General features: G+C 45.3%; 1 protein-coding gene across 2 annotated transcripts in view; it reads left to right on the top strand.

The window, feature by feature from the left end:
* RDX (radixin) overlaps window positions 1–10,659 on the top strand; it is a 100,983-nt gene extending 90,324 nt beyond the window's left edge. The window contains exons 15-16 of one of the 2 annotated variants that reach the window (XM_035264473.3): window positions 6,453–6,549; window positions 10,066–10,659. In XM_035264473.3, the coding sequence (XP_035120364.1) occupies window positions 6,453–6,519 (67 nt within the window). In that variant the 3' untranslated portion in view covers window positions 6,520–6,549; window positions 10,066–10,659. The remainder of the gene's footprint in view (window positions 1–6,452; window positions 6,550–10,065) is intronic. The other variant, XM_035264475.3, reaches the window with a different exon arrangement.
* Window positions 10,660–13,156: the final 2,497 nt, after the last annotated feature.

Here is a 13,156-nt window from a genome sequence, read left to right as displayed (position 1 = left end):
TCTTGTTATCCAGGCGGGAGTGCAGTGGCGCGATCTCGGCTCACCGCAACCTCTGCCTCCCGGGTTCAAGCAATGCTCCTGCCTCAGCCTCCCGAGTAGCTGGGATTACAGGCGTGCGCCACCACGCCCAGCTAATTTTTGTATTTTTAGTAGAGATGGGGTTTCACCTTGTTGACCAGGATGGTCTCGATCTCTTGACCTTGTGATCCACCCGCCTTGGCCTCCCAAAGTGCTGGGATTATAGGCGTGAGCCACCGCGCCCGGCCCCCCACTACCCTTCTTACCCTCTGGTAACCTTTCACTCTATCTTCATGAGTTTAATTATTTTGATGTTTAGATCCCACAAATCAGCGAGAACATACAATGTTCCTCTTTCCGTGCCTGGCTTATTTCCCTTAACATTAGTGACCTCCAGTTCCATCCATGTTGCAAATGACAGAATCTCATCATTTTTTATGGCTGAATAAGTACCGCATTGTGTATAAGTATCACATTTTCTTTATCCATTCATCTGTTGATGGACTCTAAGGTGGCTTCCAAATTTTGGCTACTGTGAATAGTGTTGCCTATTGTAAATAGTTAATATGGGAGCGTTGGCTACCGTGAATAGTTCATATGGGGGCGCTGGCTACCGTGAATAGTTCATATGGGGGCGCTGGCTACCGTGAATAGTTCATATGGGGGCGCTGGCTACCGTGAATAGTTCATATGGGGGCGCTGGCTACCGTGAATAGTTCATATGGGGGCGTTGGCTACTGTGAATAGTTAATGGCTACTGTGAATAGTTAATATGGGGGCGTTGGCTACTGTGAATAGTTCATATGGGGGCGTTGGCTACTGTGAATAGTTCATATGGGGGCGCTGGCTACCGTGAATAGTTCATATGGGGGCGCTGGCTACCGTGAATAGTTCATATGGGGGCGTTGGCTACTGTGAATAGTTAATGGCTACTGTGAATAGTTAATATGGGGGCGTTGGCTACTGTGAATAGTTCATATGGGGGCGTTGGCTACTGTGAATAGTTAATGGCTACTGTGAATAGTTAATATGGGGGCGTTGGCTACTGTGAATAGTTCATATGGGGGCGTTGGCTACTGTGAATAGTTAATGGCTACTGTGAATAGTTAATATGGGGGCGTTGGCTACTGTGAATAGTTCATATGGGGGCGTTGGCTACTGTGAATAGTTAATGGCTACTGTGAATAGTTAATATGGGGGCGTTGGCTACTGTGAATAGTTAATATGGGGGCGTTGGCTACTGTGAATAGTTAATGGCTACTGTGAATAGTTAATATGGGGGCGTTGGCTACCGTGAATAGTTAATATGGGGGCGTTGGCTACTGTGAATAGTTCATATGGGGGCGCTGGCTACCGTGAATAGTTCATATGGGAGCGTTGGCTACCGTGAATAGTTCATATGGGGGCGCTGGCTACCGTGAATAGTTCATATGGGGGCGCTGGCTACCGTGAATAGTTCATATGGGAGCGTTGGCTACCGTGAATAGTTCATATGGGAGCGTTGGCTACTGTGAATAGTTAATATGGGGGCATTGGCTACTGTGAATAGTTAATGGCTACCGTGAATAGTTCATATGGGAGCGTTGGCTACCGTGAATAGTTCATATGGGGGCGTTGGCTACCGTGAATAGTTCATATGGGGGCGTTGGCTACTGTGAATAGTTAATGGCTACTGTGAATAGTTAATATGGGGGCGTTGGCTACTGTGAATAGTTCATATGGGGGCGCTGGCTACTGTGAATAGTTAATGGCTACTGTGAATAGTTCGTATGGGAGCGTTGGCTACCGTGAATAGTTAATATGGGAGCGTTGGCCACCGTGAATAGTTCATATGGGAGCGTTGGCTACTGTGAATAGTTAATGGCTACCGTGAATAGTTCGTATGGGAGCGTTGGCTACCGTGAATAGTTAATATGGGAGCGTTGGCCACCGTGAATAGTTCATATGGGGGCGCTGGCTACCGTGAATAGTTCATATGGGGGCGTTGGCTACTGTGAATAGTTAATATGGGGGCATTGGCTACTGTGAATAGTTAATGGCTACTGTGAATAGTTCATATGGGAGCGTTGGCTACCGTGAATAGTTCGTATGGGAGCGTTGGCTACCGTGAATAGTTAATATGGGAGCGTTGGCTACCGTGAATAGTTCATATGGGGGCGCTGGCTACCGTGAATAGTTCATATGGGGGCGCTGGCTACCGTGAATAGTTCATATGGGAGCGTTGGCTACCGTGAATAGTTCATATGGGGGCGCTGGCTACCGTGAATAGTTCATATGGGAGCGTTGGCTACCGTGAATAGTTCATATGGGGGCGCTGGCTACTGTGAATAGTTAATATGGGGGCATTGGCTACTGTGAATAGTTAATGGCTACTGTGAATAGTTCATATGGGAGCGTTGGCTACCGTGAATAGTTAATATGGGGGCATTGGCTACGGTGAATAGTTCATATGGGGGCGCTGGCTACCGTGAATAGTTCCTACGGGGGCGTTGGCTACCGTGAATAGTTCATATGGGGGCGTTGGCTACTGTGAATAGTTCATATGGGAGTGCAGGATCTCTTTGAAAAACGGATTTTCTTTTTAGGGGGTATATATGCAGTAGTGGCATTGATGGATCATATCTTAGCTCCACTTTTAGTTTTTGAGAAGATTCCAAACTATTCTCTATAGTGGTTGTACAATTTACAGTCCCAACCAACAGTTTACGAAGGTTCCCTTTCCTTCACATCCTCGCCAGCACTTGTGATTACCTGTCTCAATAGGATGAAAGCCATTTTAACTGGAGTGAGATGATTATCTGGTTGCAGTTTTGGTTCGCATTTCTCTGATGCTCAGTGATGTTGAGCACCTTTTCATGTGTCTGTTGCCATTTGTATGTCTTTACTTTTTTATTTTTCTGAGACCAAGTCTCGCTCTGTCACGCAGGCTGGAGTGCAGTAGTGCAATCTCAGCTCACTGCAACCTCCACCTCCCAGGTTCAGGCAATTCTCCTGCCTCAGCCTCCCGAATAGCTGGGATTATGGGTGCCCAACGCCACACATGGCTCATTATTTTATTTTTAGTAGAGGCGGGGTTTCACCACGTTCGTTGGTCAGGCTGTCTCAAATTCCTGACCTCGTGATCTGCCTGCCTCAGTCTCCCAAAGTGCTGGGATTACAGGTGTGAGCCACTGCGCTCCGCCTGTCTTTACTTTTTAAAAAAATTGTGGGCTGAGTGCAACAGCTCATGCCTGTAGTCCTAGGAGGATTGCTTGAGCCCAGGAAATCAAAACCAGCCTGGGCAACACAGTGAGACTCCATCTCCACAAAGAGGAAGGAAGGTAGGAAGGAAAGAAGGGAGGGAGGGTAGCCAGTGCAGTGAAGCACACCTGTAGTCCCAGCTTCTCAAGAGGCTAAGGTGGGAGGATTGCTTGGGCCTGGGAGGTTGAGGCTTCAGTAAACCACGATCATGTCACCTCACTCCAGTTTGGAGGATAGAGCAAGACCCTGTCTCAGAAAAAAAGAAATTGTTAATATACTAAACTAGATTTTTTTTTTTTTTTTGAGATGGAGTCTCTCTCGGTCACCCAGGCTAGAGTGTAAGTGGCTTAATCTCGGCTCACTGCAGCCTCCACCTCTGGAGTTCAAACGATTTCTGTCTCAGCTTCCAGAGTAGTCGGGACTACAGGTGCAGGCCACCATGCCTGAGTAATTTTTGTATTTTTAGAGACGAGATTTCCCCATGTTGGCCAGGCTGTTCTTGAACTCCTGACCTCAGGTGACCCACTCAGCCCTCAGCCTCCCAAAGTGATGGGATTACAGGTGTGAGCCATGGCTTGTACTAGATAAATAGATTCTTTAAAATGTTAAACTAGGCTGGGCACAGTGCCTCATGCCTGTAATCCCAGAACTTTGGGAGGCCAAGGCAGGCGTATCATGTGAGGTCAAGAGTTCGAGACTAGCCTGGCCAACATGAGGAAACCCCATCTCTACTGAAAATACAAAAACAATTTGCTGGGCATGGTGGCACGTGCTACCTGGGAGGCTGAGACTGGAGAATCGCTTTAACCTGGGAGGCGGAGGTTGCAGTGAGCCGAGATGGCGCCACTGCACTCCAGCCTGGGCGACAGAGTGAGACAATGTCTTTATTTAATTAATTAATTTATTTATTTTGAGACAAGAGTCCCGCTCTGTTGCCAGGCGCCAGGCTGGAGTGCAGTGGTGCTATTGCGGCTCACTTATAACCTCCGCCTCCCGGGTTCAAGCAATTCTCTTGCCTCAGCCTCTGGAGTAGCTGAGACTACAGACGCCCACCACCATGCTCAGCTAATTTTTGTATTTTTAGTAGAGACGGGGTTTCACCATGTTGGCCAGGATGGTCTCGATCCCTTGACCTCGTGATCCGCCTGCCTCGGCCTCCGAAAGTGCTGGGATTACAGGCTTGAGCCACCACGCCCAGTGAGACAATGTCTTTAAAAAAAAGAGTTCAACTAGCTTTGTGTTCCTTGTTATACATTCTAAGCCATAATTTAATATATATTCTTGATATAACTTGATATATATTCTAACCCACGGCTTACCGCTTCACCAATCCTGAGCCTCTTAGGATGTGAATATCCAGCCATGTGATTTTTATGTATCTCACCCTCCTTCAGTGGTTGCCTTCAACTAAAATAGTCATCTAATCTCATGGCGCCACCTGGTGGCAAAACTTGGAAATTTCGGACGTCTCCCTTTCTTTCCCTGTTAGGGAGACTCACACATGCAGTTTTCTCCTTCGGTTCTATTCTCTCTTGTGCCTTTCATCCATTAACTTTACTCCCCCAACCTCCTTTCTCATGCTCTCCTAAATTTTCTCATTATGTTCATGAAAATCATTCTCTTCCTTTGCTCTCTGTTTGCTCCTTTATGAGTCTAAATCTACCTCAACCACAGTGAGAATAGTACTACTGGTGACTGGGAAGACTGCAGCTCTACATCTTGAAATGGCATTTCATACAGTAAAGTGCCAGCTAGACTACCTTCAGAGTCCCTGAAAATACTTAAAATTCCCTTTAAAATTTCTTAAATTTTGAGTACTATCTAATTATTTCTGCCCAGGTTAACATCAAGCTCAAGTATTAAAGAAAGATTATAAAACTGTTAATAAATATCATTGTTTCTGTGTTCCTTAATTACAACCTTTGACAAATTTGGAGTCTCTACTGTATTTCACTGCAAAGACTCAGTTTTTCGTTATGGGTTAAACTGCCTGGAAGCAGAACCACCGTCGGTGACATGGTCTCCATGGGAAACCACCTTCCCCAGCTGCCCTTTTGGTACATAACTCATTCATAAGATGGAGATTTCGAGTAACTACGTTTGTAATTGTTTCACCCAAAAGGTTAAAAAATACCGTAACTAGTATTCTCCCCAGTCAGGGAACCGACTAAGTCAGGGAACCAACAGCTAAGTTGGGCCAGTTAGCAGTTTCTTTGTTGGGTTAATTCTCACTTTGTTTTCAGTATTGCTAAGGGGTATATTGGAGAATGGCAGGTGAGTCCTCCGAGGAAGACAGACCAGAGAAAGTAGGGCCGAAATTGACCTCTTTAATTCCTGCGATGCCAACGTGTCTGCAGAGGAGGTAGTTTTCATGGTTTGTCTTAACCTAGGTGCAGTGGCGCCATCTTGGCTCAATGCGGACTCCATCTTCCGGGTTCAAGCAATTCTGCCTCAGCCTCCTGAGTAGCTGAGACTACAGGCGCGCTCCATGACGCCCAGCTCGTTTTTGTATTTTTTGTAGAGACAGGGTTTCACCATGTTAGTCAGGCTGGTCTCAAACTCCTGACCTTGTGATCCGCCCGCCTTAGCCTCCCAAAGTGCTGGGATTACAGGCATAAGCCACTGTGCCCAGCCCCCTATCCAGTCTTTTAGTAGGTAGGTACTGAGAATTTGCTTATTCAAAAACATAGCGACTATAGATTTAAAGAGTAGGGACTAAGAAGTATTTTGGATCCATGAGTCTGGTTGCTACCTGAAAGTAACTTAACACCTAACTTAATCAGCAGAGACCGTCAAACAAAATATAAAATCTGGTAGAACATGAAGTTCTGATGTTTATAGCTTTAGGACAAGGCCGATTATTCTAAATAAGAGATCTTATTACTGAAAGAAACTAGTTAGTTTGTGTAGAGTTGTTACACTGTTAGAAGTCTAGCATCTATTTAAAAGGAAAATTTAAAGTTATTCTCATTTCCACATTCTAATAGTGGAGTTTCAAAGGTGGACTGAAAAAAAAAAAAAAAAGTTAAAGATTAGGCAGGAGTTAGACAGTCACAGGCCCTAAATAATCCAGGCTGACGAAGGCATTTCTGCATTTACAATGTGCTGAGCAAGCAGTCAGCCTGCCCATTCAGCTTCCTAACGTGTTCCTTTGCTAAATGCTTTCTAATCTCTCTTAATGTCTCTTTTGAAAGGTGGGGACCCAAACTGTATGCATTGTTCCAGATGCGCTCTTGCCAGAGCAGCATAAAGCAAATGTAACCCTTAGGAAGAAGGCTCCCCCATGGCTAGGTAAGTACAACCGGCAGCCACGACCAGGGCCAGCCCTCCTGCCCACGAGACCTGCTGTGCCTTCCACTGCTAGGATGCTGGTGGGACCCGAATCTATTCATCCACAGGGCCTGTGAATTTCAAGTCAAGGGAACTGACCAAGAGCAACCTGTATCTTTACAGCCTCCGATTCTGCCCACTCTGGGTTCTTTCTTGGGCTCTTTGCCAAGCCAGAACATCACCCTCCAATTTAATAACTTTGGGGTCAGCTGGAGTTTATGACAGGGATGTTTTACCTGTAGTCCTGGTGAGCTGATCAGACCTGCTACTTTAGAGCGTTCTCTCACCTTTAGAAAGAGCCCTCCAGAGCATTGAGAAGGAAACTACTATAGTGCAAGTTCTCACCTGACACTTGTGTTCTGCTGGGAGGTTCTTCTCTTCTTTTAAATAAAACATATTCAGGCCCGGCGTGGTTGCTTATGCCTATAATCCCAGCACTTTAAGAGGTGGAGGCAGGTGGATCACCTGAGGTCAGGAGTTTGAGACCAGGCTGGCCAACATGGCGAAACTCCACTTTTACTAAAAATACAAAAATAATTAGCCAGGTGTGGTGATGCATGCCTGTAGTCTCAACTACTTTGGAGGCTGAGGCAGGAGAATTGCTTGGTGGAGGTTGCAGTGGGCCAAGACGGTGTCACAGCACTCCACCCTGGACAACAGAGAGACTGTCTCAAAAAAAAAAAAAAAAAAAAAAGACATATTCAGACTTGCTTAAAAATGAAGTTCCAAGGCCGGGTGCGGTGGCTCACGCCTGTAATCCCAGCACTTTGGGAGGCTGAGGCGGGTGAATCACAAGGTCAAGAGATCGAGACCATCCTGGCCAACATGGTGAAACCCCGTCTCTAAAAATAAATAAAAATGAAGTTCCGTACAAGCACATTGAGTAAAACAGTGGTCCCCAAACTTTTTGGCACCAGGGACTGGTTTCATGGAAGACAGTTTTCCCACAATCTGGGAATGGGGTTGGGGGGTGGAGGGGATGGTTTTGGGGTGAAAGTGTTCCACCTTAAATCATCAGGCATTAGATTCTTGTAAGGAGTGTGCAACGTGGAACCCTCACGTATGCAGTTCACAACAGGGTTTGCTCCTTTGAGAATCTAATGATGCTGCTGATCTGACACGAGGTAGAGCTCGGGCCATAATGCTTGCTCACTGCTCACCTGCTGTGCCTCCCAGTTCCTAACAGGCCACACCCTGGTACCAGTACCAGGGGTTGGGGATTCCTGGAGTAGGAGAATTAAAGAATTGGTTCATAAGCTAGGTTAATGTAGTATTAGGTACTGACCTCAATTTGGTAATATTTTAAAATCAGTTTGCAATATGATTACCATGACAATAGGTTCTTTTTAAATTCTTTATTTTTTTGAGCAGAGACTATTCGACTCATCCCATTTCTGAATAAAACTACAATAGTGTTGTTTATGTTGTAGATCTTGAAGGTTCATTGAGTTCCCCTAACTTCTGGTTAAGTCTCCCCAAGTTCTGTAAACCTCCCTCTAGCTAAATGTGGATATATTTGAGATAATATTTAAAGATGTAGAACCAATGTTCTTTATAGAAATACTGTGTTTTAGATTTATTTATGTGACAAAAAGTGGTCACATATGTTCAGATAAGGTTGGGAATTTTTAAAAGCAGTTTGCTTGTTTGGCTTTGAATGTTGGACTGCTCTGAGATGAGTTTAAACTCAGTCATGCAAGACTGTCTCTGATATTTCATGACACTAAACACGTTCCTTATGTCAAAGTCCACTTGAAACGCTACAACACACCCACCACGGTTTGCTCTCACCCGCTTTGGAGGGAGTCTAGCTGAGAACCCGTAGACTCCAGCTAGTCTTATTTCCGATATTTGCACTAAAATCCTGGGTTAGAGCATGTTCTTAGTGTGCCATAGATTGCCACAAACAATACTCTTCTTAGGTATTTATCTTCAGCCGTTTCTTCCAGTGCAGAAATTCACTGATGTAACTTTCCATTTTGTTGATTAGTAAAACTCCCCAAGGTAAAATCTGCCTAATCTTCTATCATTTTTCTTCCTTGATTTTCATCTGTTAATGTTCTTTTTGGAGCAAATCCTGTAAGTGAGTTTGACTCTGAGCTATTGTCAAAAAGCAGAAGACAGTTTCTGCATGACTCAGCAGAAAAGTCAGGATCCAATGACAGAAAGAGACTTTGAATTATCTAGAGATGAATTTGTGAAGGGATCTGCAGAGCTGGGCATTGCCACATCCTCCACCTTGAAATGTCACATAGTTGGCAGCCTTGGAAGACCTGCTGGTCCCCTCCACAGCTGATTATAAAATCATTGAACAAATAAAAAGAACGGGGACTCTGAGTGATGTTCTGGTCCTTCCCACTGTCCCCAGCACTTCTCCACAGCACCGTCATCCTGCATGCCTCGTGACTAGGGGCCTGCAGGATTACAGTGGTAAGGAATTAAAGGTGACATCTAAAGCCATGGACAGGCCAGGAGCGATGGGTTATGCCTGTCATCCCAGCACTTTTGGAGGCCGGGGCAGGTGGGTTGCATGAGCTCAGGAGTTTGAGACCAGCCTGGGCAACATGGCAAAACTTTAGCTCTACAAAAAATTATCTGGGCATGGTGGCGCATCCTTGTGGTACCAGCTACTTAGGAGGCTGAGGTGGGAGAATTGCTTAAGTCCAGGAGATCGAGGCTGTAGTGAGCCAAGAGCCCACCCCTGCACTGGAGCCTGGGTGACAGAGCAAGACCCTGTCTCAAAAATAAATAAAGCCATGAACAAGATAGAACTGACTGGTGTCTTCATGGACAGAACCCCCAAAGCCTTGGGATCAGACTGCTCCCAAATGACTAATTAGCCTCAAAGCCTGGCACAGTCTGGTATATTTAGACACGTGGGCGTTTTGCTCTCAACTTGCAGAACTTGTCCTTTCTCTGAGGCTCTGGGCTGATTTTAGCTGAGGAGGTCAGATTAGATCCAATCTGCAGATCCTCCCTCCTGGATCCCTGAGGTGGGAAGTGGCCTGAGGTAGGTCCGATGGAGCTGGTGTAAACTTATTCCTGGGCACACATGCCCCGTGGCTGCTCAACGATTTCCCTTGGGATTCACGTCAGGAAGGTGTATGTGTTGTGACGTGAAAGAGAGTTTATGGCGTGATCTTATACCCACATCGTAATTCTGGGTCAGAACGTTGCAAAATCTGTATGTTAGACTCCTTTTCAGGCCAAAAGTAATTCTAGCCAGGCTGAGGGCAGAGTGCAGGTTTGTGGGCACTCCTTTATTTTGGTGCGGTCTGTACATCACTGCATTTCCTCCGTGGCATTCCATTCCCCTTCATCACTCAGCCGTCAGCTAACCATGACTAAATGCTAACTTACAGAATGCACAAGGGCTTTCGGGGTCATGCCTTTTCAGCTGAATTTTGATAATATGAGTGTTCGAGTTTTCTTCTTTCTTGCCTGACTCTCCTATTCCCTTTCTGTGTCTTCATGCAGGCCCCTGGCTACTGACCTATGGCAAGCTTTAGGATAAGGACGTACCTGGTGTTCTGAATGTGTGTATCCTCCAAAGTCTGCAATCTCAGCTGGAACTGGGTGGACCCGTATTCCCTGAACCAGGGCCCTGGCTGATGGTTCTTTCCTCATCTCGGTTTACTGTTGGATTTCCCTTTCTTGCTGTTCTCTCTGTCTCCAAACCCCTCTCAATTGCCTTTCCTAAAGACAGACCTTAGCAAGATGGGCCAGGTCTTGGGACCTTGCACGGCACCCTGCAGTCCCAAGCTAGCATCTACTGCACCCCATCTTCAAGGCTCTATCCCCCAAACAGATGCTGGAAGGCATCAGCTTCTGAGAACCCACTTTTTTCTGCATGACTAGCTTGTAAGGAGGAATCTATGGAGATGATTTCCAAGAATTTCCCACTTTTTCAAAAAATGTATGGCTTCAATCCAAGAGCAAACTCAGTGGTGAACAGCTCCATTTCTGTGCACATGGTGGTGGAATCTGCAGAAATCGATGCAACATTTCTTTCCTGTCTGAGCTGTTTATATAATTGTATATAAATGTAGCAATAAATATGTTCTAACATCAGCCTGAACTCTACTGCACACTTGATTCTGCATCCTGGTGGTAGGCGGTGAATGTCACTTGCTGCCCCATCTCAGGTTCTCCTCTTCTCTGATTTCACAGTTAATTTGGACCTGGCCAGTGTTTGGAGAAACAGGGTTGAGGAGAGTTTGGTGGCAGAGCTGGGACGCGAAGCAGCATTGTTAATTCATACGATGGCACTAGTCCTGACATTTTGAGGTGTTTTGAATGTCCAGGGACTGAAGCTTAGAGGATTGGGTGACAGTTTGTGACACAAGTCAGCTGCCTTAACAGTCACTCTTACCTCCTTCAAGCGCACCTTGTGCTGCCGTTATTTGACGGGTACTTGCTGGGCACAAAGTTACCGCTTAAAGATTTTCAGAAAAAAACCCATGACATGGGATATTAAGTCTAGTTATTTTAGAGACAACCTCCTCCCACAGGGGACACGTAAACAAATAACCTTTAATTGGCAGATACAATATTGTTTGTCTAATATCAAGGAATATTTATTCCCAAAGCGGTCTCTTGTAATTTATGTGAAATCTTCGGTTATCAGGCAGTTTTATAACTTAAAGGATAAACACATAGTTGTAGTTTCTTATCAAATAATGGTTTCTCAGGCCTCTCCTTGATTATAAATGGGAGTTGGCATAAAATCATTCAGTCATAAACCTGGGAATGCATTGGGCTGGGTGTAGTGGCTCAGCACTTTGGGAGGCTGAGGTGGGTGGATCAGTTGAGGTCGGAGTTCAAGATCAGCATGGCCAACATGGCAAAACCTGTCTCTACTAAAAATACAAAAATTAGCTGTGTGTGGTGGTGGGCGGTTGTAATCCCAGCTATTCGGGAGGCTGAGGCAAGAGAATCGCTTAAACCTGGAAGGCAGAGGATACGGTGAACCAGGATTGCACCACTGCACTCCTGCCTATTGTAATATCCGATAGCAGGGTCAAACAGCACTTGTGAGTTTACTTTTTGTGTACTAAAAAATATAGTCTGGCCGGGCACGGTGGCTCACACCTGTAATCCCAGCACTTTGGGAGGCTGAGGCGGGTGGATCACAAGGTCAAGAGATTGAGACCATCCTGGTCAACAAGGTGAAACCCCATCTCTACTAAAAATACAAAAATTAGCTGGGCATGGTGGCACGTGCCTGTAGTCCCAGCTACTCGGAGGCTGAGGCAGGAGAATTGCTTGAACCCAGGAGGCAGAGGTTGTGGTAAGCCAAGATCATGCCATTGCATTCCAGCCTGGGTAACAACAGCGAAACTCCATCTCAATATATATATATATATACATATCCTCGAGTCTCTTCCAGAGACTTGAGGAAATCATCTGTCGAGCTCTTTAAACACTGAGCAAGCAACTCTGAACAATTGTGCCACACCTGTTCTTACTCTCACCTTTTAATAGATATATCAGGGAACCTGAGGCCCCAGGTGAAAAGATAAAGAAGGCACAGTGTGGGCTGCTGTCTTCAACAGCTAATTCCTGTGCAATGCACTGGACAAACCTTTTCTACACATGGGTTTTTCTAGCCAGTACTGGTGATACGAAGGGAAATTATTAGAAAATATGTGGGACAAATTATCAATTGCTTCTCTTTATAGTTCATTCAGTAAGAGAGAATCCCAGTGAAAAATCATGCTGTATGATCAAAAGTTTAGTTTATGAAGCTGGAAGGATTGAGGGTTTTCAGCCTGTGGGTGTTAAAACCTGGGCACTTGCGGCGGCTCTGCCACTAATTAGTAGTTGGAATTTGGACAAGTCACTCCAACCCTCGGGGCCTCCCGTTCCTCTCCTGTAAAATGAGGTGTTTGGACTAAATGATTTCTAAGGTTTTTTTGTTCTTAGAGTCTCTTCTTTGGAAAAGGGAAAGGAGTAGCATAATTTTCATGTTAAAGAGAAACGTCATTAGATGGCAAAAATGTGCAGTTGAGAGGCAGAAAAGAGTTTATTTTATACTTTCAACATTTTAGATTTAGGGTGTACACGTGTAGGTCTGTTACATGAGTTTATTGTATGACGCTGAGGTTTGGGGTATGAATGATCCTGCCACCCAGTAAGCAGAGTACCCAGTAGGTAGTTTTTAAGCCCCTACCACCAACTTTCTCTCCCATCTCTAGTAGTTCCCAGTGTTTTTCTCTGTTGTTCCCATTTTAATGTCCATGTGTACTCACTGTTTAGCTACCACTTTTAAGTGAAAATGTGGTATTTGGTTTTCTGTTCCTATGTTAACTCACTTAGGATAATGCCCTCCAGCTGCATTCGTGTTGCTGTAAAGGACATGATCTCATTCTTTTTTATGGCTGCGTCGTATTCCATGGTGTATACGTACCACATTTTCTTTATCCAGTGCACTGTTGATGGGCACCTAGGCTGATTCCCATCTTTGCTACTGTGAGCAGTGCTGTGATGAACGTCTGAATGCGTGTGTCTTTTTGGTAGAAAGATTTATTTTCCTTTGACTGTATCCCCAGTGATGGGGTCACTGGGT

This window comes from Callithrix jacchus, chromosome 10 (genome assembly GCF_049354715.1).
Source record: "Callithrix jacchus isolate 240 chromosome 10, calJac240_pri, whole genome shotgun sequence".
NCBI lineage: Eukaryota > Metazoa > Chordata > Mammalia > Primates > Cebidae > Callithrix > Callithrix jacchus.
The sequence above is the reverse complement of the archived record's forward strand: the minus strand, read 5'-3'. Positions and strand labels throughout refer to the sequence as shown.